Source organism: Rutidosis leptorrhynchoides, chromosome 1 (assembly GCF_046630445.1).
Source record: "Rutidosis leptorrhynchoides isolate AG116_Rl617_1_P2 chromosome 1, CSIRO_AGI_Rlap_v1, whole genome shotgun sequence".
Lineage (NCBI taxonomy): Eukaryota > Viridiplantae > Streptophyta > Magnoliopsida > Asterales > Asteraceae > Rutidosis > Rutidosis leptorrhynchoides.
This window is the reverse complement of record NC_092333.1, coordinates 534,268,952-534,296,423: the sequence shown is the minus strand read 5'-3', so window position 1 is coordinate 534,296,423 and position 27,472 is coordinate 534,268,952. Positions and strand designations below refer to the sequence as shown.

The window sequence follows — 27,472 nt, the reverse complement described above, 5'->3', positions numbered from 1 at the left end:
TCATCTGCAGAAGCAGAGTACAGAGCTCTTGCTTCTATGACTTGTAAAATTATTTGGGTTTTAAAAATTTTAACATATTTAAAATTTAATACTATTTTACCTGTAAAAGTTTTTTGTGATAACAAGTCTGCTTTACAAATTGCAAAAAACCCTGTTTTTCATGAAAGAACAAAACACTTTGAAGTTGATTTACATTTTGTAAGAGAAAAAATTTGCAATGGTATTATTGAAACATCTCTTATAACTTCAAATGAAAATCTTTCAGAAATTTTTACTAAAGGGTTAAATGGTACACAACATGGCTTGTTGTGTGAAAGATTAACTTTGTCTAATCTTTCCATAGTTAGATTGAGGGGGATGTTAAATTGTACAACAATCTAACTATGTTGTATTCTTCCTGTTCTAATTTCGGGGTTAAGATGTGCAGGGACCTTGGAGTCATTTTGTCAAAGTTAAAGTTGTGGCTAAAGTATAAAAGATGATTCTTTGGTGTTGTTGCTGAAAAGAAGAAAAAAGGAACATGAGGGACCAAACTGCAATTTTAATTTATATATTAAGCTATTTTATTTATTTTATTCATTCATTCAGTCGTGTATTTTTCATCTATTTTTCTCTCTACCCGATTTAGGGTTGTGATCATCATCTTGTTTTGTTGTAAACTGTGAGTGATTGATAAGTTCAAATCTGTTGAACTTATCTTGTGAGAATCATAATGTGTGAACTGGATTTGAGGTTTACAATCGTTTTTGATTGTGAATCTATTTTAGTTGGCTTTCTGTGATTGGAAGATTTTTTTTTCCTGTGATTGGAAGATTATTTCTGTGTTTTGTTCAATGTAACTTTATTGTATATGTGTGTATGTGTGTGAACTGTGATAATGATGATGATGAAGTGAATTAACAGATACAAATCAGTAGCAATAGATCACAAAGTGTTGAAATTCATTAGGTGTAAGGATTATTACAAAGGTGAGGGTTTAGAGAGAAAAGTGTGCGTGTTCAAGGTGTTTGTGTATGTGTAAAGTGAGGGAAAAGCTTGTGTTCTAAGCTAGCAACTAGGAATTTATACTTCCTTATTACAACAACAAATCATATTTATTCATCAAGATGGATTGTAGGCAGGCCAAAGATTGTGTTTCAAGTAAGTATTATATTTGTGCAGGCGTCCTGTGTTGTCATAATGCCACTTATTTTGGTTTATGGAACAATGGGACGATATTTGATATTGATACTATGGTTTTATTATGTATATAGTTTAGTTTATTTATGTTTATGTATTGATACTATGGTTTTATGTTTATTATGTATATGTATATGTTTATGTTTATATTTGAACATGCTTTCTAAAAAATCATTAAAATGGTTGGCATCAAGTATCAGGAAACTTTTTGTAACAACGAATTATAACTACATTATTCCAAAACTATAGATACAAAGAAGTACATATAATGTTTTTAATCATCTTCACTAGATTTACCATGCATTAGTTTCTCCTCCGGTAACCAAGTGGTCTTACCCATGTGTCTCTCCTCATACCAAATCGCTCGTTGAACCAATCACTATATCTTGCATATATAAACTTCCATAAAAGAATTCCAATTACCAACCCACTTCCAAAGCCTGTGAATACGAAAACCCAGTCGATTACGTCATCTGGGAGGAGAGACTCGTACTCATCGCTTGTTTGTGAATCCGTTGATGTCGTTGAACTTTGACAATCATTGGATAATGGTGGTCCGCAGAGCAGAGGATTACCCACGTAAGAATAGTTCTCAAATGTATTAAATTGTTTCCCAGTTGGTATGCTCCCTTCAAGATGGTTGAACGACACGTTGAACTTTGCTAGGAAGCCAAGTTGTAACAATTCTTGAGGAATTTCTCCTGATAGGTTGTTATGGGAGAGATCCAAAGATTCGAGATTTTTTAGGTTCCCAAATGATGGTAACACATAACCGGTAAGATGGTTATTGGAAAGATTAAGTGATCCAAGGCCTTGAAGATTTGTGAGTGACCGAGGGATCTCTCCTTCAAAACTGTTACAAGAGAGGTCAATTTCCGCAAATTTATCTGTGAACTTTGGGGGGTTGACACATTTAGGTAAAGATGTTATAAATGAATTATCGAATCCTACGGTAGATGACTTCATTGCCTTCCAAATCTTGAAGTACCTGTCAGGTAGGTGACCACTGAAGCCATTATTCGAAAGGTCCACAACTTGTAACTTGGGAAACTTGGGGATAAAAGCAGGTGGATCACGAATTGCACCGGAAAATCGGTTGGACCTTAAGACAAGCACTTGAAGCTCAGTAAGAGTTCCTAACCAAAACGGGAAGATAGCATCAAAATAGTTACCTCCAACGTTGAGAACCATCAAGTTAGTACAATTAGCTAATGATTTCGGCAACCGTCCCGAAAATTGATTTTCATTTAAAAACAGTTTCTTCAGCTGGCTTTCATGCACAAAGGTATTCAATAATGTGCCATGAAAGTTATTTTGAGAAAGATCAATTAAAAACATGGACTTTGTAAAGTTGCCAAAAAAAAACATGCAGGAAGTGTTCCTGTCAAGTGAAGGGATTCAGTTTGACATATCAACGGTGGTATCTCTCCAGTGATAAAGTTTTCTGAAAGATCAATAAAAGACAATGTTAATTTATTGTTGTTCAAAAACCAGGTCGGTATGAGGCCACTAATTTTGTTGTTGTTAAGCTGTAAAGTTATCATTTCTTTTTGGAAACGGAGGAAGGTGGGAAATTCCTTCAATTCGCAAGATGACAGTTGCAGATCTTTCAGTTGAGGTAACAGGGTACTATCTGTGTAGTTGTTAGTGGTGAAAACTGATATTCCTTCTAAAAGCAAACCTTCGATTTTTTCGAGTCCTAGGAACGTGTCTAGGTCTACACTGCCGTTAAAGTTGTTACCACTTAGCCCAACCAATTCTAAGTTTTTAAAGTTGGAAAACGCACTCGGAATGGGACCATCTAATTGATTATCATGAAGATCTACAGATGTTAGTTGGGTGAGGTTCATAAATGAAGATGGGATACGACCGGGTATAAAATTTCTTGACATTGAGACAACACTAAGTTTGGTTAAGTTTGCAAAAGAAGGAAGGATCTCTTGGTATATATTCATACCATCTAGATACAGCTCTTCAAGGTTGGTCAGTTTGCCAATCCAGTTGGACTCCCATGACTTCTCGAAATTATTTTCACTAAGATATAAACCTCTGAGTTTTGACAAACTTTCTAAAGAAGGAATTGGACCTGTAAAATTGTTACTCAAGAGTGTGAGTTGTGTTAAGTTAGAAAGTGAACCAGGAATGCTACCCGAGAAGAAGGAATTATAAAGATTCAATAAATCTAGGTGGTTTAGGTTACTTATGGAATCTGGTATTATCCCAATAAAACCTGTTGTATACAGATCCAGATGCTCGAGTAAGGTGTTGTTACGAAACTCGGGCAAGGAACCGGTGAGGTCGGGATTCAGTGCAAAGTTAAGATGTTTCAGCTTCGGTAAGTGAAGTATTGCTGCTGGAAATTCGCCTTGAAGCTGACATTCTAGAAAACTGATTGACCTTAAGGAAGTAAAATTGGCCAGAAAACGTGGTACGGAAGAATTGATGTTCACCTCTCTGAGATAGAGTTCTTCGAGTCTAGTCAAGTTTTGCAACATGCTAGGATTTTGAAGCTTTAGCGAATTGAATGACAAATCCAACTTAGACAATTGGTTTAAATGTGAGATTTCGTTTGGCACTTTGTCACTGAATCCTGAATCAGAAAGATCAAGGCTTCGTAACTGCTTTAGACGAGCAATTTCAGACAGGATTTGAGATCCAGTGAAATCGTTCATCGAGAGGTTGAGTTTAAGAAGATTAACAAGGTTGAATAGAGTACTGTTAGACGTGAGAAATCCATGGATCGAGCTTTCGCTCAAGTCAAGTTCAATCACATGACCCTCATATTTGCTGCACCTCACACCATCCCACAAACAACAATCAGAACCTGTTTTGTTATCTGACATATTGCTTATTGTGGGTCTTCTCCAAGAATCTAACTTTTGAAACCCGCCATTAAAAGATGTAGCAGTGTAATAGTACTCTATTCAACCTTGTTCATCTTCTTAAACCCAACACGAATTAACGAATGACATACGGAGTATTTTTTTAGTTTGATGGATAAAGTGAAATCTAATAGTTAAATGTTGTACAAATTTGTTTGAGCCAATAGCCCAATAGGATAGGTAAACTTTCATATGGGAAACTTAAATCTTGAAGTTAACTTGAACTAAATTTTAAATATTTAACTACAATTTCTATCAGATATTATCCTTTTTTCACTGCCTTGAGTCCTATTTATAAATTTGTCATCGCATTACCTCCAATTATCCTTTGTAGTGAAAAAAGGATAATATCAAATTTGTTAGTAGTTTGTAATAGAATAATTTGTTTCTTGTTTAATTGTAATGGCACATATGATGACATCCTTCTTAAGGTAAGTATTTATGTTTAACTATGTTTATACCAGCCAAGCCAATTGAGACCCATACTCTTAAATTTGGGTCAATTGGGTCAAGCTTTTGGGTCAATTGGGTCTCGAGAAGAATAAAGTCTAGAAATGTGAATCAAAACTTAAAAAATGTCCAATATGCTTACCTCTAGTCTATTGAGTCATATACAAAATATAAAGGAGCATGTCTAATGGGTATCAATTTTCAAAGCTCAATAAATAGAGATATGTTTAATGGGTCTTGTGAATGGCTTAAATGGGTCGAGCATAATAATTTTCATCCCCCATACGGTTATAAAAGCGTTCATGGTTATGTGTATTAATATTTTCTTGCATATAATAAATAAATAATAATAACTACAATAGTATAATAAGTGTAAAAATCAATGTAAAAGTATATGACCTGCTTGGACCCATTTGACCCGTGACCTGTTTCGACCTGTTACCCAACCCAACCTGATCCATTTGGACCCGTTTAAAAAATTTTCCACCCGCTACCAAAACCGACCTAGCTGACCCGTTTACTAGATATAACTATGTTATAAGCCCGTATTGTTTGTTGAACTGTAGCTGCGTCGCATCCAATAAATGGAAGTGTTGTCCATATTGAGTATGACAATTGAAAATGTGTTGATGCTTGATTGTTTGTTAATGTAAATTATTCATCAAAAAATTTCAGGAAGAAATTGGCGGACTTGCATCTAACTACCCTGATCGTTTCAAAGTGTATGATTATGTATTGCAGGTATTAATACAAAGATTGGTCATTTGGGCAGAAATTTCACTTATGTACAATTAGTTTATTTGTTCTTTTTATACTTTTGAAGCCACCAGAGAAATGGACCAGTGGTGTTGGTTTCGTATCAAAAGAAATGATCCGGACCCATTTCCCTGCACCTGCCTCCGATATTAAGGTATGGTTTAAAAAATTATATAAGATATAATATAATTCTGTCAAACATGCAGGTTCTTAATTGTGGTCCACCATCAATGAACAAGGCAATGGCTGGTCATCTAGATGCTCTGGGGTATACATCCGAGATACAATTTCAATTTTAAATCTATCAAGAGGGAAAAACAAACCAAAAAATTTGAGATCGCACATAGTGTTTCGTGTCTGTACTTGTTAGTTTTCAGTTTACCTAACCTAAATAAAGTTTTTCCTTTGTAGTTAACCATAAAACAAGTAGTCTACAGTTATTCGCATCTCAACCACTCTTTTAGCAGATGTGGTTGAGACCATATTCAGCTTGAACTTATGTTGTAGAGGCATTTGAACATATCTAATATTGATTTGTACTACATCACGTTCTGTTCTCTCTCTTTTTTTTTTCTTTTTTTTTTTTTTTGGCAAAGAAACAAAAACTTTATTTATGTTCTGTTCTCTAATAATCATGTTCTGTCCTCTAATAATCGTTTTGCTATTTTTGTAATAGGTCCTTGTTAAACTTATCTTTGTTATACTAAACAATAGGTATACACTTGTAGTGTTTTAGTATGGGTTAATTGAGTTTTGTAAATAAAAAACACTCATACTACATACTCTAGTACTTAATAGAAACCATAGCAAACAACTGTAAATTACATAAAGCAAGATATGCAATTATTCATCTCATAAACATAAAACATATATAATGAGTACTTAGTTTCTCCTCTTGTTACATAGTGGCCTTACCCACGTGTCTCTTCTCATCCCAAATCGCTCAATGAACCAATCCCGATACCTTCCATATACAAAGTTCCACAAAATAATTCCAACTACTAACCCACTTCCAAAGCCTGTGAATACAACAATCCAATCGATTATGTCACTTGGGAGGAGAGACTTGTCGTAATCATCGCTTGTTTGTGGAAGTGTTGATGTCGTTGAACCTCGACAATCATTGGATAATGGTTTTCCACACAGCAAAGGATTACCCACGTAAGAATAGTTCTCAAATGTATTGAACTGTTTCCCAGTTGGTACACGGCCTGCAAGATTGTTGAACGACACGTTGAACTTCGCTAGGAAGTTAAGTTGTACCAATTCATGAGGAATTTCTCCCGATAGCTCGTTATGGGAGAGATCCAAAGATTCGAGGTTCGTTAGATTCCCAAATGATGGTAACACATAACCGGTAAGACGGTTGTTGGAAAGATTAAGTGATCCAAGGCCTTGAAGATCAGTGAGTGACTGTGGGATCTCTCCGTCAAAACTGTTACAAGAGAGGTCAATTTGAGCAAATGTGTTTATGGCCTTTGAGGGTTTGATATTTTCGACTGTTGTAAAACTGTTATCGAATCCCATATTAGATGACTTCATTGCCTTCCAAATCTTGAAGTACTTGTCAGGTAGGTGACCACTGAAGTCATTATTTGCAAGGATCAACATCTGTAACTTGGGGAAGGACTCTGGTATAAAAGTAGATGGATCATGAATTGCACCGGAAAATCTGTTGAAACTTAAGTCAAGCTCTTGAAGCTCAGTAAGAGATCCCAACCAAAATGGGAAGACACCATCAAAATAGTTATCTCTAACGTCGAGAGACATCAAGTTAGTACAGTTAGCTAATGATTTTGGTAACTGGCCCACAAATCGATTTCCACTCAAATCCAACATCTTCAACTGGCATTCATGCGTAAATGTATTTGATATTGTGCCACCAAAGTTATTTTGAGAAAGATCAATAAAAAATATTGATTTGCCAAAAAGACATGTAGGAAGTGTTCCAGTGAAGCTGTTAGAAGACAAATCAAGGATGCCAAGTGATTCAGCTTGGCATATCAATGGTGGTATCTCTCCAGTGATAAAGTTGTCTGAAAGATCAATAAAATCCATTGTTTTTTGACTGTTGTTGAAAATCCACGGAGGTATCTGAAGATTTCCAGCCTACAATCTAGAAGCCCACCTTCTAGATATTCAAAGTAGGCAACCTTGACAACTCATATGGAAGTAGCAAAGTTGATGACGATGACGGCCGCCAACCTTCTCCGTTCACACCATTCCACCGCCATAGAATTTTTACTATAAATAGAGGTGCAAACCTCAGTTGTAAATCATCCTAAATCACTCAGAGAAGTGTAATCACAACCTAGAGAGTGTGTGTGAGTTTTGAGAGTTTTTTTTGTAAGAGTTTTGTAATACTCTGTAAATCTATTCTTGTGAGTAATAGAGTTGTTTTTCTCTCAAATTTATATCTCCCAACGTCCAGGCGATCCCCTCTTCCTAACAAGTGGTATCAAGAGCTTGGTTAGAGACGTTGGTCGAGTTTTGGGTTTTCTGAAGTTTTCTCAAAATCCTATTTTGAGTGTACCATTGGATTCGTCTCGTCGAACCGAGTCCAACGCAAAAAACGGCGACTTAAACGGAGTTATAACGAGCCCAGAAAACGCGGTCAAAGTTTGGTCAACTCGCCGGAATCTCGCCGGAGAAGACGACCGGTGCCGGAATTTTCGTCTAACAAGACGATCACTGTAGCAATTCACTGTAGCAGGTGGCGGCACTGTAGCAATTCACTGTAGCAGGTGGCGGCACTGTAGCAAGTCACTGTAGCAGGTGGCGGTACTGTAGCAATTCTGAAATTTTACAATTTGGTCCCAGAAATTTTCAGAATTTCATTTTTGGTCCCTGAAGTTTATAAAAATTATAATTTTGCCTCGTAAGTGGAATTTAAGTCGCGAAGTGTCTATTCCACCATTTTCAACCATTCCGGACGTAACGGTGATCTCTGTTTTCTACAATTCAACCCCGTTTGTGTTAAAAAATTATTTCTAAGGTGATAATGTCCACAGAAGAGTCAACATCATCTTCCGGAGCTATGATTATGCTCACAGCCACAAACTACACGCTGTGGAAACCTCGGATGGAAGATCTCCTCAGCTGTAAGGATTTGTTCGATCCTATTGAATTGAAGGGTATAAACCCTGATTCTGCCAAAGAGAAAGAGTGGAAGAAATCAAACCGAAAAACTATTGGTCAGATCCGTCAATGGATTGATCATAGTGTCTTCCACCATGTTGCACAAGAGACAGACGCATATGTCCTCTGGAAAAAGTTGGAGGACATGTACCAGGCCAAGACTGCTCGGAATAAAGCCCTGCTAATGAGGCGTTTAGTCAACATGAAGCTCAAAAGTGGAACTTCAGTTGCCGAGCATACCAGTGAGTTTCAGAACTTGGTCAACCAGTTATCGTCTGTAGAGATGCCGCTTGGCGATGAAGTTCAGGCGCTACTGCTACTTAGTTCCCTTCCCGATAGTTGGGAAACGCTGGTAGTAACACTCAGCAACTCAGCACCGAATGACAAACTTACCATGTCAATGGTCAAGGATGCCCTATTCAGTGAAGAGGCAAGGAGAAAGGACATGGGCACAGATCAGACCCATGCCTTTGTCACAGAGAATCGGGGGAGACAGCGAATGAGTAGCAAAAATAAATGTAGAGGCAGAAGCAAGAGTAGGGGCAGGTCAGCTGATGGCAGAAAACCAACATATAAATGCCATCATTGTGGATTAGAGGGACATATGAAGAAGAACTGCTATAGATTGAAAGAGGAACAATGTCAAAGTAGTTCACAGCCGAAGAATAAGGGTGGAGAAACATTAGTGACTATCTCTGGTGATGTAGCTTATTGTTCAACCCATGATGAGACATGCCTTCACGTCTCACGAGAAGAAACAGAATGGGTGGTAGATACTGCAGCTTCCTACCACGTGACTCCATACAAGGAATACTTCACAACATACAAAGCTGGTGACTTTGGAGTTGTGAAGATGGGAAATTCCAGTTCCGCTGAGATTGTCAGAATTGGAGATGTCAGGATAAAGACAAGTTCTGGGAGCACAATCACTCTGAAGGATGTCCGCCATGTGCCAGATCTTCGGCTGAATTTACTTTCTGGGATAGCTCTCGACAAACAGGGCTATGATAGTCATTTCAGTAAAGGCACATGGAAATTGTCAAGAGGCGCTATGATAGTCGCTCGAGGACACATTTGTGGCACACTGTACAAGACTCATGTGAAGATCTGCACAGACAGTATTAATGTTGCAGAAAAGGAGGCTTCACAAAATTTATGACACCAGAGACTCGGTCACATGAGTGAGAAAGGGTTGTCTACCCTAATAAAGAAGGAGCTTATCAATGTAGACAAGGATGCTGCACTAGATTCTTGCAATCATTGTCTGTTTGGTAAGCAACATAGAGTCTCGTTTAATTCCTTTTCAACGAGAAGATCAGAGTTACTCAGTCTGGTACACTCTGATGTTTGCGGTCCCTTAGAGGTTGATGATGTCAAAGCTAAGGGGTATAAAATACTATTAAATTTTATACGCAAATACTATTAAATACTATACAATTTTACACAAGATATTTAATTATTTATTTACAAATGGGATATACCTAAACCTTGCTACAACACTATAGGCAGTATACCTAATCGTAGAGTAGTATAGTTTTTAGTAAGTCCGGTTCGTTCCACAGGGAGCGGGCTTATTGCACACTATATTTTTAAACAACTATATTTGTACAAAATATATATAATTATATATAATAATATATAAAAGGGGGTTTACCGTTTAATGACCGGTTTGTCGATTTTATATTTTAAGCGAAGCGTAAAGTAAATGACGATATTTAACCAATATAAAATAAATAACAATAATTAAAATGACAATAAATAAAAGTACGAGGAAATATGAAATAAAATATATTATGCTTATTTAAACTTCCGTAACTATGATGTTTGACGTTTTGATTTTAATTTATTGTCCTGGGTTAATTGCCCTTTGTCCTGGATGTATTTGAAACCTATCTGGTTTTTGTCCACAATAGTTCATCGATCATAATTATAAAATGCTCGGCAAATTTAACCTTATGCCCGAAGTCAAATATTCCAACTAACTGGGGATTCGAACTGTAACAAGGTCTTAATACTTTATTTAATGAATACACCAGGTTATCGACTGTGTGTAATCCAAGGTTTTAATACTTTGTTAACAATTACACCAACTACCCTTGAATGTAATCCACCCCTGTTTTAATGAGTCCATTGACTATTAATCCATCCCCGTGTCCGGTCAAATGAACAATTATTAGTATTTATAGATATCCCGCCCATCGTGTCCGATCGAGCGTATATGGTTATTTATATCTACGTCAAATTGTAAATCTCTATATTAATTTAATGAGGTATCATTTAGTTAATATAAATCCCATTAATAGCCCATAGTCTAATTTCCACAAGTGTCGTTCTTTTGTCCAAACCCCAATTATGGTACAAAGCCCAATAACCCCATCTTTAATATTTAGCCCAACATCATAATTACTTCGGCTCAAATAAGCATAATAATAACTTAGTTACGAGACATTAATTTAAAAAGGAGAACATAACTTACATTGAGTATTTATCGCGTAGTGTTACACGGACAGAATTTCGACTTCAAAAACCCGTAAAATAACCTTTACATAACCCAAACTAATCTAATATAACACTAATCTATATTATATATATATATATATATATATATATATATATATATATATATATATATATATTATATATATATATATATATATATATATATTATATATATTTATTTATATTATACTAGGGAGTATTATTATTATTATGTTATTTTTTTAACTCGGCAGAATTCGCGACCTTTTATAGGGATTCTGAAATTTCTGTGCTCCGCGAGTCGCGGCACTTTGTGCCTGTGAACTCCGCGAGTCGCGGGGAAATGGAATACAGTTCACACCCCTTTGGATCTTCTTTGTCGACGTTTTATATATATAAATATAAAATATAAATAATTAATATAATTATTTATATATTATATTATATTCTTGTATATAGTAGACTTGTAATTTTTAGTCCGTTGCGTCGGGCGTTGATAGTTGACTCATGTCCTGGTTCCGGATTTTCGAACGTCCTTGCGTACAATTTAATATCTTGACTTTGCGTTTTGTAACTTGTACTCTTATCTTTTTTAGACGTTCTTCATCAATAATTTGAACCACTTGGATTGTATCTTGAACATTTGAGCTTTTTGGACGTTTGTGTCTTCAAATCTTCGTTTTCGCCTTTTGTCATCGCACTTATTTATTTAAACAATTACAATGAAAATATAATACAATTACATATGAAAACCTATTATTTAGGAGGGATATTGCTATGAAATATATGTTCCTTTTTAGCCTTATCAAACATTCCCACACTTGAGCGTTGCTTGTCCTCAAGCAATACAGAACTTGAAATAAAAACATACATGAATCACTTTTTTATTCATCACACTTTGTACATCAGTGATTTTGATATGGTGGTATAAACAATGATAGTAACGATAGAACCATGGTTAAAGGTGGGTGTGTCATCCACAGTTGCCTCGGGTTTAGGGCAACGACACTTGCAATCAAATAGCCGATTTACTTTCGGTTTCCAAAGCAAAGTGCATATTTGAAAGGCGGTTTACAGTCCCACATGACTATGAAAATGTAGATCCTTAAGAAAATTGGATCTTTATGAAAACATTTGATCTTTTTAAAAATTCAAGCTAGATTTTACCCTAGACAAGTTTTCCGGAATAACCCTTCACCGGTGTTTGCAAAATATTTTTGTGGGTTTTGTGGGTTTCAGATTTAAAATTTTAGCTCAAAACTTGCGGTTTTGTGTCACCCACTTGCTAACCTTGTATTTAGGAAAGCACACATCCAGTATACTTGCTCCGTATATTACCTTTCAGTAAACTACCGTCCGGTTGTAAAGGAAAGCGTTGAACAAGCAACTGTTAAGGCAATGTCCCCTGACATGCTTTTAATTATGGTCAAAAACGTGTCGGATGCAGTTACTATCCTTTGTAGGAGCAATAGTAAAGATCACCCTATAGTTTTTCAGTCTGGCACAAGGTCCTGTCTTCGACCATGCTATGCAACCACCGTTCTTACGGTTGACACCCGATTTGGTTCAGGTGACCTAATGAATTCCAGGTGAATTCCTAGGATTTTACGTTCAATGGTAATGAACGCATTGAAAACGGGTTTTCAGAAAACAAATCGGTTTTAATTTGATCAAAATATTTTCTCGTTCAAGCTCGAGTTTAGATATCATCGAATTCCATGAGTTTGTAATTCTCAATCTTTAAAGTCAATCTCAAGGATTGAGTAATATCAGTCTTAAAAGCTGATTTTTAATCTTTAAAATGAGATTATCCTTTCTGGGGGTCTGATTCATTAGTCTTATCAAGCTAATTTGCACGGCGCCCTCCCCATTTTACGAGACAGATCCTCTCATGGTTAGGATAAGTCTGACCACTTGGCGACCCTGTTTGATGCTGAGGTCCGTGGATTTCCTGCTGATTTTAGAGATGACTTTTCTAGATTTTTCGTCAACCTACAGCTGGTCTGGACGACAACTTCCTGACCTAAATCAAGAAGCGCGTGTCTTTTTCGAAAGACTTTACTTCCTTTTAATGATGGAATTGATTCATCGTGTAGATCCATCTCTTCTTTCAAAAGTATTACAATAAATCGGGTAAAACTGATTACTATTATTCAAAACAAAAGTACCTGCAATAACTTTACAGAAACATGTGATAGATAGTTTTTAATTGAATAACTTGGTACATTCTCCCCACACTTAGTTTCTTTCTTTGCCTTTTTATTCTCCTTTATTCCATTTTAAATGAATTCAAGCGTTTTAAGTTGTTTCTCAATTTATGTCCTTTTCGAGGTAACGATAATTTCGGTATTAACACCTAGTTTTCATCGTTCATAAATATGTATAAACATGATTTTGACTTCATTTAATTGAAAATTTTTTCAAATTTTCATAAAATTTGGCAAATAAACCAGGTATAAACCCGAGAGAATTTATAACCCTTCCCCACACTTGAGATCATGCAATGCCCTCATTTGCATGAAATCAGACTCTAATTATAAATTCATGAGGTGATTAGTGTAGAAAAGTGATTGAAAATACCCAGTTTGTAATTTCAAAGCTCGTTGAATGATAGATGGCGCGCCTCATCGTCATTCCTTTTTGTTTTATCACACATGTTTTTCTTCAAAAATGGTTGCTTTTCTGAACTGTTTGATAATTTTTGAAAATGCGTCTTTTACCCTAACTTATCATGCATTTTTATTAACGAGTTATGCACTAACCCGAACCCCTAATTTAACGTTAAGTGGGGTTAAACTTCCCCACACTTAGCTGACGACATGTGAAGTCGGTAGAATAAGTTCCACGAATTAAAATAGTGAGCCAGTTATTCACATCTCGGGTGGTATAAAATATATTAATGGGTTTAAAGTTTAGACCCACCCGATCGTCACTACTTAATTCTTTTTTAAGTGTAGCTTTTAGTAAATGGATATGTCTCTTTTCTGGTTCTTGGTCAAATGGATCGATATACACCGACATACATATTATAGGGTGGACAATTTCTAACGTTTCCTTCCTTTTATTCTCAAGATCAAAGTTTTCTCCTCTATTACCCAATTGGGTGAAATCCGAGGTGTCATTATCTATTACAGCTCGTAGTTCATCTTCGGTAGATGACTCGTCTATTGAGAATATTGGGTTGGAATGTTGTGGAATGGTGAATTTCGGGATTGGAGTAGATTCTTCTTCATTAACGGTACTTATCAGTCCCTCCATTTTGGTCTCGGGGGTAAAATTTTCAACGTTATCGTTTTCCCAAGAGTACAAATTTGTTACCCTTACTCCTTCTTTATCCATTGATGGATCGATGATTTCGTCGGTAGAGGCTAATGTGTCGATATGTTGTGAAATTGGTAAGACTGAATAAAAAGTATCATCGGGATAGTTGGTGATTTCGGAGCTCTCGAATTCATTAAAATTCGATGATATGAGATTTTCTTGCACAATACTCCTTAGATCAACAGGTGTGTAGTCTGATAGAGTTTCAGCTTGCCAGTTTACAAACTCTCTCATTTGTTCATTTTGAGCATTGAGTTCTTCGAGTTTGATTTTCATATTGTCTAATAAATTTTCAGACACGTAATTTTCCTCGTCTACTGGTTGTTGAGTTTGGATATATTCTTGGGAATAATCCCAATTTGAATTGTATTCTTCATAATCATTCCATTCAGGTTCCGTGGGTGCGTAATTTTCCATAGGAACGTAATAATAACATTCCCATGTTGAGTGATAATCTCCACAGATTTCACAACCAGTTATTGTTTCGTCATTCGTGATCCAAGATTGACCGAACGAATTGTCATCAACACTCGTTTGAGAGTATTGATTTAATTGATTTTGGATATCAAAAAGAGTTTCCATAGCCTTGTTTTCAAAATTTTCCATTTTATTGCGATGGCCAAATTTTAGCTACAATGTGGTGCATTTACTAATTATCCTATTAGTTATAAAAATAGAAAAACTTATATAAGTTGTCCAATTAATAGACTTTTCTGCTTTTGCCCACGTTTCGAATAGCCAAAAGATGCAGCAGGGAGCCAGAACCCTTTAAATCGGAAGCTCACAACTCAGCCACTAACAAATCCAACTATTACTACGAAGCAGAAAATTGTCAACGTCCATTAATTTAACCACTTAAATAATTTTTCTTTCTGTTTGAGATATTAGATAAGAAATAGAGAAAATTTCTAAGTCCTAAAAACTAAAGCGTCGAGAAATAAGAAAGAAAAAGAATGCGCGTCGAAAAACGTCGAAAAATAAAAATAAGAAAATAGCGCGTCGTAACTTAAAAAGGAATTAAAAACTAAGAATTAAAAGTTGCGTCTAAAAATATTAAAGCTTAAAAGAAAAACTATATCCCAAATGGTAATAACTTAAAAAGGTACTAAAATATAAAAACGGCGTCGCAAAATTCTAAAGCACCTAAATCTTAGTCTAAAGAAAAAGCACTTAAGGGATTTTACGGTAAAGCCTAAAAATCTAGAAGTAAAAATAACTATGGCAAAAACTAAGTTTAAAACTAAATATGAGCTAAAAATACAAATATTACGCTAAAACGATTAAAAAGGGACAAAATATAAAAATATACAAAAAGTTGTAAAACGTACAATTTTTATAAAAATATTATTTTTATATTATTTATTTATTAAAACTATTAATTTTACATATAATAAAACTAATTAAAATTTAAAATACAATTTAATTAAAAAAAACTTAAACTAATTATAATAATTAAACTAATTAGGGTTTATTAATAATAATAATAATAAAATCCGTAATTAATGTAAAATTAGGGTTCTGTCACGTGTGTCAGAGTGTCTCCGCGAGTCGCGGTATTTCAAGCAGCAAACCCCGCGAGTCGCGGGGTTCCAAAATTCAACTCTGGTACAGTTTTTAATTCGACGTGTTTTTTTTTTTATATTTTTCTGTTTTAAAATCTAAATATTTATATAATAAAAACTTATATTTAAAAACTAAAATAAAAATAGAACTACTTTATAATTTTATAAATAAAAATCGTAAAACTAGATTTATATATATATATTTTTTATTTTTTATTTTTTTTTTCGGTTTTTTTTTATTTTTTATTTGATATTGTTTTTCTAAAAATATATTTATACAAATATATATTAAAAATATAGCGTTTCGCCAAGTCCCCGGCAGCGGCGCCAAAAACTTGATGTCAAAGCTAAGGGGTATAAAATACTATTAAATTTTATACGAAAATACTATTAAATACGATACAATTTTACACAAGATATTTAATTATTTATTTACAAATGGGATATACCTAAACCTTGCTACAACACTATAGGCAGTGTACCTAATCGTAGAGTAGTATAGTTTTTAGTAAGTCCGGTTCGTTCCACAGGGAGCGGGCTTATTGCACACTATATTTTTAAACAACTATATTTGTACAAAATATATATAATTATATATAATAATATATAAAAGGGGGTTTACCGTTTAATGACCGGTTTGTCGATTTTATATTTTAAGCGAAGCGTAAAGTAAATGACGATATTTAACCAATATAAAATAAATAACAATAATTAAAATGACAATAAATAAAAGTACGAGGAAATATGAAATAAAATATATTATGCTTATTTAAACTTCCGTAACTATGATGTTTGACGTTTTGATTTTAATTTATTGTCCTGGGTTAATTGCCCTTTGTCCTGGATGTATTTGAAACCTATCTGGTTTTTGTCCACAATAGTTCATCGATCATAATTATAAAATGCTCGGCAAATTTAACCTTATGCCCGAAGTCAAATATTCCAACTAACTGGGGATTCGAACTGTAACAAGGTCTTAATACTTTATTTAATGAATACACCAGGTTATCGACTGTGTGTAATCCAAGGTTTTAATACTTTGTTAACAATTACACCAACTACCCTTGAATGTAATACACCCCTGTTTTAATGAGTCCATTGACTATTAATCCATCCCCGTGTCCGGTCAAATGAACAATTATTAGTATTTATAGATATCCCGCCCATCGTGTCCGATCGAGCGTATATGGTTATTTATATCTACGTCAAATTGTAAATCTCTATATTAATTTAATGAGGTATCATTTAGTTAATATAAATCCCATTAATAGCCCATAGTCTAATTTTCACAAGTGTCGTTCTTTTGTCCAAACCCCAATTATGGTACAAAGCCCAATAACCCCATCTTTAATATTTAGCCCAACATCATAATTACTTCGGCTCAAATAAGCATAATAATAACTTAGTTACGAGACATTAATTTAAAAAGGAGAACATAACTTACATTGAGTATTTATCGCGTAGTGTTACACGGACAGAATTTCGACTTCAAAAACCCGTAAAATAACCTTTACATAACCCAAACTAATCTAATATAACAGTAATCTATATTATATATATATATATATATATATATATATATATATATATATATATATATATATATATATATATATATATATATATATATATATATTTATATTATACTAGGGAGTATTATTATTATTATGTTATTTTTTTAACTCGGCAGAATTCGCGACCTTTTATAGGGATTCTGAAATTTCTGTGCTCCGCGAGTCGCGGCACTTTGTGCCTGTGAACTCCGCGAGTCGCGGGGAAATGGAATACAGCTCACACCCCTTTGGATCTTCTTTGCCGACGTTTTATATATATAAATATAAAATATAAATAATTAATATAATTATTTATATATTATATTATATTCTTGTATATAGTAGACTTGTAATTTTTAGTCCGTTGCGTCGGGCGTTGATAGTTGACTCATGTCCTGGTTCCGGATTTTCGAACGTCCTTGCGTACAATTTAATATCTTGTACTTTGCGTTTTGTAACTTGTACTCTTATCTTTTTTAGACGTTCTTCATCAATAATTTGAACCACTTGGATTGTATCTTGAACATTTGAGCTTTTTGGACGTTTGTGTCTTCAAATCTTCGTTTTCGCCTTTTGTCTTCGCACTTATTTATTTAAACAATTACAATGAAAATATAATACAATTACATATGAAAACCTATTATTTAGGAGGGATATTGCTATGAAATATATGTTCCTTTTTAGCCTTATCAGTTGAATCAATTGGCGGCAACCGATACTTTCTAACGTTTATCGATGATGCTTCTCGAAAGATGTGGGTATATTTCTTGCGGACGAAGGACCAGGTGTTCGATTACTTCAAACAGTTCCATGTCATGGTAGAACGTGAGACAGGAAAGAAGTTAAAGTGTCTTCGATCCGACAACGGCGGTGAATACTCTTCCAGGCAGTTCGATGCCTATTGCAGATCATATGGCATCCGACATGAGAAGACGGTCCCACGTACCCCTCAACATAATGGTATAGCAGAAAGAATGAACCGAACAATCATGGAACGTGTTCGGAGCATGCTCAGTATGGCTAATCTGCCAAAGCCATTCTGGGGAGAAGCAGTCAGAGCCGCTTGTTATTTGATCAACCGATCTCCATCAGTACCACTGAATTTTGAAGTTCCAGAGAAACTTTGGTCTGGAAAGGATCCATCATACTCTCACTTAAGAGTATTTGGATGTTTGGCGTACGCACATGTATCCAAGGAGCTCAGGCAGAAGCTGGATGCAAGGACCACTCCATGCATATTCATAGGCTATGGAGATGAAGAATTTGGATACAGATTATGGGATCCAAAGGAGAAAAAGGTGATCAGAAGTAGGGACGTGGTGTTCCATGAAAGCCAGACAATAGAAGATATTGAAAAGCCCACAATATCTCAGAAGTCAAATGTTGCTGCTCAGGTGCCAGAGGCAACAACGGAATCATTCATGAGAAATGAATTTTCAGTGCAAGAAGAAATGCCAGAAGTAGAAGATAATGAGGAAAATGATGGTGCTGAGCAGGGGGAGCCACAACCCCATATGCCAGACGTTCCAGCACCATCACAAGGTCAAGATGATGGTGGATCTCCTCAAAATGTTCCAGAAGTTCGTAGATCTGAACGAGGTCGGATTCCATCGAGTAGATATCCAGAATCCGAGTACCTTCTACTTACTGAAGATGGAGAACCGGAGAGTTTTTCATGAAGCAGTAACTCATAAGGATAAAGAAAAATGGTTGCTCGCAATGCAGGATGAGATGGATTCTCTGAACTTATGAGATTGTAGAACTTCCACGCGGGAAGAAGGCACTGAAAAATAAATGGGTGTTCAAACTGAAAAAGGATGGTAGTGGAAAAGTGGTGAAATACAAAGCACGACTTGTAGTCAAAGGATTCCAACAGAAGAAAGGGATTGATTTTGACGAGATATTTTCACCAGTAGTCAAGATGACTTCAATTAGAGTCATACTTGGATTGGTCGCAAGTATGAACTTGGAGCTTGAACAGATGGATGTAAAGACAGCTTTTCTTCATGGAGATTTACATGAAGAAATTTACATGGAGCAGCCAGAAGGTTTTGAGGTTTCAGGAGATAACCTCGTATGCAGGCTGAAGAAAAGTTTGTACAGTTTGAAGCAGGCACCTAGGCAGTGGTACAAGAAATTTGACTCGTGCATGGTGAGTCACGGGTACAAGAAAACTGCAGCAGATGAGTGTGTCTACATTCAGAAGTTTTCTGAAGGAGATTTCGTTGCTCTTCTACTTTATGTAGACGATATTTTGATCGTAGAGAAAGACGCAACGAAGATCAACCAGCTGAAGAAGGAACTCTCTAAGTCTTTTGACATGAAAGACTTAGGACAGGCTCAACAGATTTTGGGAATGCAAATAACCCGAGACAGGAAGAATAAAAGGTTATGGCTATCTCAAGAGAAGTATATTGAACGAGTGCTTTCACGTTTCAATATGAACAATGCCAAACCTGTTAGCATTCCATTAGCCAACCATTTCAAGTTAAGCAAGAGTTCTTGTCCCCCATCCAAGGAAGAGATCGGGGAGATGTCTTCAGTGCCATATTCTTCAGCAGTTGGAAGTTTGATGTATGCGATGGTGTGTACAAGGCCCGATATTGCTCATGCAGTGGGAACAGTGAGTCGTTTTCTCTCGAACCCCTGGAAAGAGCAATGGGAGGCGGTAAAATGGATTCTCAGATATCTTAAAGGTACAAAGAATCTATGTCTTTGTTACGGGGGAGCTGATCCAATCTTGGAAGGCTATACAGATGCGGATATGGTCGGAGATCCTGATAGTAGGAAATCTACTTCAGGATTCATTTACACTTTTGCAGGGGGAGCTGTTTCATGGCAGTCAAGACTACAGAGGTGTGTTGCATTATCCACAACTGAAGCAGAGTATATTGCTGCCGCAGAAGCTGGAAAAGAAATGTTGTGGTTAAAGCGTTATCTTCAAGAATTTGGAATCAAGCAAAAGGAGTACAAGGTATATTGTGACAGTCAAAGTGCTCTAGATTTGAACAAGAACTCCATGTACCATTCCCGTACAAAACATATTGATATTCGCTATCATTGGATACGCGAGGTAATTGATCGACAACTGTTGAGACTAGTGAAGATCCATACAAAGGAGAATCCTGCGGATATGTTAACAAAGGTGGTGACTCGAGAGAAGTTGGAGTTATGCAGAGACATAACTGGAATGTTTGTGGATTCGGCTGGAGGGGGAGAATTGAAGATTTCCAGCCTACAATCTAGAAGCCCACCTTCTAGATATTCAAAGTAGGCAACCTTGACAACTCATATGGAAGTAGCAAAGTTGATGACGATGACGGCCGCCAACCTTCTCCGTTCACACCATTCCACCGCCATAGAATTTTTACTATAAATAGAGGTGCAAACCTCAGTTGTAAATCATCCTAAATCACTCAGAGAAGTGTAATCACAACCTAGAGTGTGTGTGTGAGTTTTGAGAGTTTTTTTTTGTAAGAGTTTTGTAATACTCTGTAAATCTATTCTTGTGAGTAATAGAGTTGTTTTTCTCTCAAATTTATATCTCCCAACGTCCAGGCGATCCCCTCTTCCTAACAGTATCAGACCACCAATTTTGTTCATGTTAAGCTTTAATTTTGTCATTTCCTTTCGGAAACGGAGGAAGGCAGGGAATTCCTTCAAGTCGCATGATGTCAGTGTCAAAAGTTTCAGTTGAGGTAGCCGGGTGCCATCGGTGTAGTTGTCAGTGGTGACAACTGATATACCTTCTAAACTCAAACCTTCGAGGTTTTCGAGTCCTATGAACGTGTCTAGGTCTACACTGCCGTTAAATTTGTTACCACTTAGATCAACAAAGTTTAACTTTTTGAAGTTGGAAAAGGAACTGGGAATGGGACCGTTCAATCGATTATGTGGAAGATTTAAAATTATTAGTTGGGTGAGGTTCATAAATGAAGATGGGATACGACCGGGTATAAAATTTCTTGACATTGAGACAACACTAAGTTTGGTTAAGTTTGCAAAAGAAGGAAGGATCTCTTGGTATATATTCATACCATCTAGATCCAGCTCTTCAAGGTTGGTTAGTTTGCCAATCCAGTCGTACTCCCATGACGTCTCAAAATTGTTGTCACCAAGTTCCAAAATCGTGAGTTTCGACAAACTTACCAATGAAGGAACTGGGCCTGTGAAATTGCTTTGTCGAAGACTCAAGAGTGTGAGTTGTGTCAAGTTAGAGAGTGAACGTGGAATGCTACCCGAGAAGAAGGAAACAGAAAGATCCAATAATAACAAATGGTTTAGGTTGCTTATGGTTTGAGGTATTATCCCATAAAAACCTGTGTCATGCAGACTCAGATCCTCGATCAAGGTGTTGTTATGAAACTCTGGCAAGGAACCGGTGAGGTCGGGGTTCTGTGCCAAGCTAAGATGTTTTAGCTTAGGTAAGTGAAGTATTGCTGCTGGAAATTCGCCTTGAAGCTGACATTCTAGAAAACTGATTGACCTTAAGGAAGTAAAATTGGCCAGAAAACGTGGTACGGAAGAATTGATGTTCACCTCTCTAAGATAGAGTTCTTCCAGTCTAGTCAAGTTTTGCAACAAGCTAAGAGTTTGAAGCTTTAGGGAATTGAATGACAAATCCAACTTAGACAAATGTATTAAATGTGAGATTTCATTTGGGACTTCGCCACTGAATCCTGATTCAGAAAGGTCAAGGCTTCTTAACTGCTTTAGACGAGCAATTTCAGACGGGATTTGAGATCCAGTGAAATCATTCATCGAGAGGTTGAGTTTAAGAAGATGAACAAGGTTGAATAGAGTACTGTTAGACGTGAGAAATCCATGGATCGAGCTTTCGCTCAAGTCAAGTTCAATCACATGACCCTCATATTTGCTGCACCTCACACCATCCCACAAACAACAATCAGAACCTGTTTTGTTATCTGACATATTGCTTATTGTGGGTCTTCTCCAAGAATCTAACTTTTGAAACCCGCCATTAAAAGATGTAGCAGTGTAATCTTGATGAAGAATAGTTTGTTTGAATTCAAACAAAGCTAGACACTCTTGATCATGGCTTAATGATGATGATGAACTCGATGTGATGAGGACTAGTAATAATAATACAAAGGATATCATAGGCTCTGAGTTTAAAGCCATGAAGAGATGATGTGTTTTAATTTAATTGTTGATTTGTTTCTAAAGGTGCAATTCCTTATATAAGAGCCCAAGCGTATACTTGACATTCAATTGTAACCAAGTAAAAAATGAGGATAATATTAACTGTTAGTTAAGTATTCACAAAAATATACTATATATATTTATATTTATATTTATTTATATTTATATTTATATTTATAATATGTATATTAGCCACCACCTATGAATAGTAACTTGGATTGCACCATGCTGACATCGGCTATTTTGTCATTTAGCTTTTTCCAGTTTTTTCTGTTTTTTTTTTTTTTTTTTTTTACGAAACACTGTTTGTTCGGCCCAACGAAGTGGGCTAACGGCCACTTCCTAGTTTTATATATACATGTACTATTTATGAAAGGCACAGTTACTATTCACATGGGTATATTCAGCAATTTATATATATATATATATATTTTTTATATCCCGGTCGTTTATACGTTTTTAAACATAATCCCTTCGTGATCATGGAGGTTCACCTGCAATAACTCAGGGCTGGCGGAAAAACGAGTAGTCTTCTGAAATTATTTGGCTCGCAAAGCGGGTCGGAAACCCAGCCGCTTAATATAAACTTCAGTCATGTGCATAAAAAATTTTTAGATCCATACATGCAATTATATATAAACTTTAGGGACCAACCATGTAATTTTGTCATATAGATAACATAATTTGAAGCCACGAAAAAATAAATGGAAAGTAATGGTTGACCATACAATATTTAGAGCCTTAGAGGAAAACAGCGTACGTGGCAAGTTGCGATGCATGGAGCTATATATGGAAGACTTCACAGAGTATTCTATTTGACTTGTTACGTAGAAATATCAAACGTTAAAGCGGAAAAAACACGATACAAGTTGCAGAAAATCTAGGAGACTTCAGTGACATCTAATTGTTTTTTTAATATAGCGATATTTGGAACTTGCGGGCATAGCCCAACGGTTCTCCAAATGTGCTTTGTGTCATGGGATAGGGAGATGTCATGGGTTCGATCCCTAAGGATGACATGATTTTCTTTAAACCAATTGAACACCAATAATGGTGGTATATATTGACCCTATAGGGAGGTTTTACCGGATTCGTTCACGGACCCCTACCCGGAACCACTGCCCGAGTGGATGTGTTCCCGGGTACCGTCTATCGGGTTCGGGTTTCCACCCGAACGTGTGTGTTACGTGCAAATGATGAGAGTCGTTGAAAAAAATGATATACTGATGCCAAAAAATCGCCGTTCAAAAAAATATATATATATATAGCGATATTTGACGTCAACTCGCTTGTGTCTACTTAATTGTCATGTTACGTAGAAAATATCAAATGTAAAAGGAAATAAACAGGAGGGTAGTAAGTTGCAGAAATTCCATGGGAGACTTTGAAGTCATGTTATTGTCTTCTAATGTAGAAATATTCCAAGTGAACATGGTACTTTAGCAACCGTTTCCAATTAGCTAAGTAGTTATTATTTTTTTCTTTTTCTTTTCTTTTTTTTTGGTGTCGAGAGGTCTCGAGTTCGAGCCACAGTTGGGAATTTTATAATGCAATTTCCTCCCCTCGGGGGGTTTTCTTTTTTTTTCTTTTTTTGGTGTCGAGAGGTCTCGAGTTCGAGCCTCAGTTGGGAATTTTATAATGCAATTTCCTCCCCTCGGGGGGTTTTCTTTGAGTGCAATATCCTGAAGTTTTCTTCTAACGGGTGTAGAAAGTAAGGACCTGTGACTTCCTGAATATGATTGAGTGGGTGGCTAATGACTTCCGTCAGTGACCTTAATACCGTCGTTCAAAAAAACATGGTACTTTGGCAGGTTAATTCGTCTCATTGATTTAGAAGACTTTGTTCGACACACAAAAATGATCCTTGTAAGCGTTAATTATTTTTTGGGTTAACTTGGGTATCTGATCCGTTTTGCGAATCGGCTAATGTTATGGTGAGTGGTGACCACTTGCTTCGAAGGTTTTCTAGAGTCATCAACGACAAAATTTTTAATACATTTAAAAAATAATAATACTTCAAAAGTTATCAATAGAAAGTTTCTGAAAAAAACATAATAAATTGTTTATTCTCAAAGATTCGCCAACTTATTATCCTAAAATTGGTTATTAAATAAAATTGTCCAATATAGTCAATACTCTTAAATATATCAGTTTCTAATAACTATCAACATCAAATCATTAAGTGTTTCTTGTAACATCATAGACCGTAAATAAAACTTCAACAACTTAAATTCTGAAAAATTTATTTCTACAGATGTCACAATTATTGTAATTGTTAACGATACTCGATAACAAATTATTATGTCAAGAAAACAATCGATCATTTTCAAATTCTTCAAAACATCATCTGGTCGGTAGTCATCTATAATGATGATATTTATATAAATCAAATCTACGATAAATAAATCAATAAAATCATCACTACTACACAAATGAGAATGCAAACCCCCGTTGCAAACCTCTTATTTTGAGAGACCCCTAAAAACAGGTTTGGAATGTGAATTGGAACCGGTTTAAAAAAAGAAGGAAACGGGGAACCGGTTTTTACAAAAAAAAAACGATTTCAAAAGTACACTTTGCAAACAAGTTTTTTTAAGAAACCGGTTTCGGACTTTCGGAACCGGTTTGTTGACAATGAATATTGTCTACTATTATATGTGGCATGCGGTTTTAGTTAGCTTTAATGTAATAGTAACTATGTAATAGTTAACTAGCTAGTTTACCATGGTAATTATGTTTAATTACCACCATTGTAACTAAAGGAGGTTGCTAGTATATAAAGCAACCTCCCACCAATTTTATCAGTAGTTGAGTTATTTCCCATTTCACCACTTGCAACAATTGGTATTAGAGCGGGTCTAAGCTCTTTGCATAGAAGATCCGTTGCTCAAAGGTCTCCATCGCGTTTTTAAAGTGTACATAACTCAATTCATCTTGTTATTTTTGTTGGTTTAATACTTGTTTCATAACATACTTGTTGATAAACCACTTAAACTACTTGATTTTGTGCTTATAATCGAACCTATATACATGCATATAACCCACTGTTTGAAGTTAAAATTTGTGTGTATTTATATGTGCTCGAACTCTATGTTTGAATCTTGAAGTTAATTTCATAAAACCCACTGATTCATTCAACACATTCGTTCAACCCATTAACCCACTAAACCCACTGATTAAAGGTTTTAGGACATAAAACGTGCCAAAATAACCTGTTTGAACTCAGTTTAGCGAGTTTTCTTTCGAAATTAAGTGCTCGAAAACCTGGATCTGTCCATATTACTGCTCGAGAATTTGTGTTTGTGCCCGAAAACCTTGAACCTTTGGCTCCAAATTTGACTTTATGTTGGCTCCATAATTTTGTCCCTTGAATAATACCACCGAAAATCATTTATTTTGTGGATATTACCCACCGAAAAGCATCTTTGAACTTGTTGTGTCATAAAAAGTACAAGGGACAAAAGGACTAAAGTACAAAAAGGCTGACAGACATGTGCTCGAAAAATTGGACCAAAAACCCCTGCCCGAAAAATTACTGCTCGAAAATCTTGACTTTGAACCTTCTGTGTTTAACTGCTCGAAAACATAGTGCTCGAAAATTAGTGCTCGAAAACTTAGTTAAACAGTGCTCGAAAACTTAGTTAAACTCTGCACGAAAACTTTCAACCTTGTGCTCGAAAACCTGACCAAAATCCTACTCGAAAACCTTCCTGCTCGAAAACTTGTTTGAAATCATCTGCTCGAAAACTTTACCCGAAAACCTCCTGCCCGAAAACCTCCTGCCTCAAAACTTTATAAAGTTAAAAAAAAAAAAAAAAAAAACCACCCGTAAACGCACGATTTAAATTTTAAACTCGAGTAAAATTTAAATTTTTCTTGGACTCAAAGGATCATTTATACGCGAGATTTAAATTTTCACGACAGGAAATGTTTCGGCCTCAAAAACCACCCGAAAACGCACGATTTTGAACGAAATTTGCCAGAAAATTTTGGAAAAAGTCAAAAATTTTCCTCAACCCCTCGATCACATATTAGCTCATATCTCAAAACTTTACGACATAAATTTTTGTCGAAAAATTTTGGAGGGAAAACCAAAACGTGCACTTAACTGATACTTAACGGACACTTAACAGAAAGTTAACGAAAACCACCGAAACCGCATTTTCAAAATTTGATTCATGTGAATCACATTTTGAAGGGGAGAAAAGTGATATTTCTTAAGTTTATTTGATTGTTTCGTGGTTTGCTCGTAAACCTTGGCTGTCTTAAGCCCTTTGTTAAACACTCGTGCCTGTTAACATGGAAAATCGTGATGATCATGTGTCCTCTAATATTGAGGAAGAGGTACAATTATACACCGATATTACTCATGAATATTACAACTCTGTGCATAATAATTTTGTGTCTATATCTGATGTATTGCAAACTTGTCCTGAAACACCTCTTGATCAAAATGATACAATTGCATGTAGCTCTGCTTGTCATTCCCCACTCCCACCTGTCCAAATGAAATTGCCCATTAAAACTGAATCTGTGCCTTTTAATGACGAATGTGTGTTTCCTATACTACCTGATATGTATGTAGACAACTTTGCCAAGATGAATAGAGACCTTAGATCATTTGCTAGTCAAATTAGCGAACTAAAAAATGATAACTCTAGGTTGAAATCAATTTAGATCATTTGCTAGTCAAATTAGCGAACTAAAAAATGATAACTCTAGGTTGAAATCAGAATTGAAAACAAAAGTGTCAAATCATACTTATTTAAAAATAAAACAAGATCTAGCTGACAAAGTAACTGAATTGAGAGAGCTAGAAAGTAGTGTGAAACCCCTACGGATAGAAAGGACAGATTTTAAACTGAGGAATGCAGTTCTCACGGAAAAAGTTAACAACGCTGAAAAAGAATTAAGAAACTTAATGATTCTAAGATACTTTTCCTAGAGACTGTAGAACAGAAAACTATAAAGCCTTTGAGAATGGAGAAAG

At 35.7% G+C, this 27,472-nt stretch overlaps 2 protein-coding genes and 1 pseudogene across 2 annotated transcripts; all 3 read right to left on the bottom strand.

Moving 5' to 3' along the window:
• Window positions 1–1,482: 1,482 nt before the first annotated feature.
• On the bottom strand, window positions 1,483–4,079 carry LOC139842435 (receptor-like protein 6; annotated as a pseudogene).
• Window positions 4,080–6,149: 2,070 nt separating this feature from the next.
• Window positions 6,150–7,325, bottom strand: LOC139842425 (receptor-like protein 7). Its single transcript, XM_071832568.1, has one exon. The coding sequence runs from the start codon at window positions 7,323–7,325 to the stop codon at window positions 6,150–6,152; it is 1,176 nt and encodes a 391-aa protein (XP_071688669.1).
• A 13,598-nt stretch (window positions 7,326–20,923) lies between these two features.
• On the bottom strand, window positions 20,924–22,461 carry LOC139842418 (receptor-like protein 6). The gene is made up of 2 exons (XM_071832562.1): window positions 21,066–22,461; window positions 20,924–20,976 (listed from the first exon to the last, which is right to left on the bottom strand). Exons 1-2 carry the CDS (start codon window positions 22,459–22,461, stop codon window positions 20,924–20,926), a joined length of 1,449 nt encoding a protein of 482 aa, XP_071688663.1.
• Window positions 22,462–27,472: the final 5,011 nt, after the last annotated feature.

Coding starts and splice junctions, on each gene's coding strand:
- LOC139842425 (XM_071832568.1), bottom strand. CDS start 7,325: ATGGATTTTATTGATCTTTCAGACAACTTTATCACTGGAGAGATACCA.
- LOC139842418 (XM_071832562.1), bottom strand. CDS start 22,461: ATGGCTTTAAACTCAGAGCCTATGATATCCTTTGTATTATTATTACTA. Junction 20,977..21,065: donor CGAAGGTTTGAGTTTAGAAG/GTATATCAGTTG, acceptor TGCGACTTGAAG/GAATTCCCTGCCTTCCTCCG.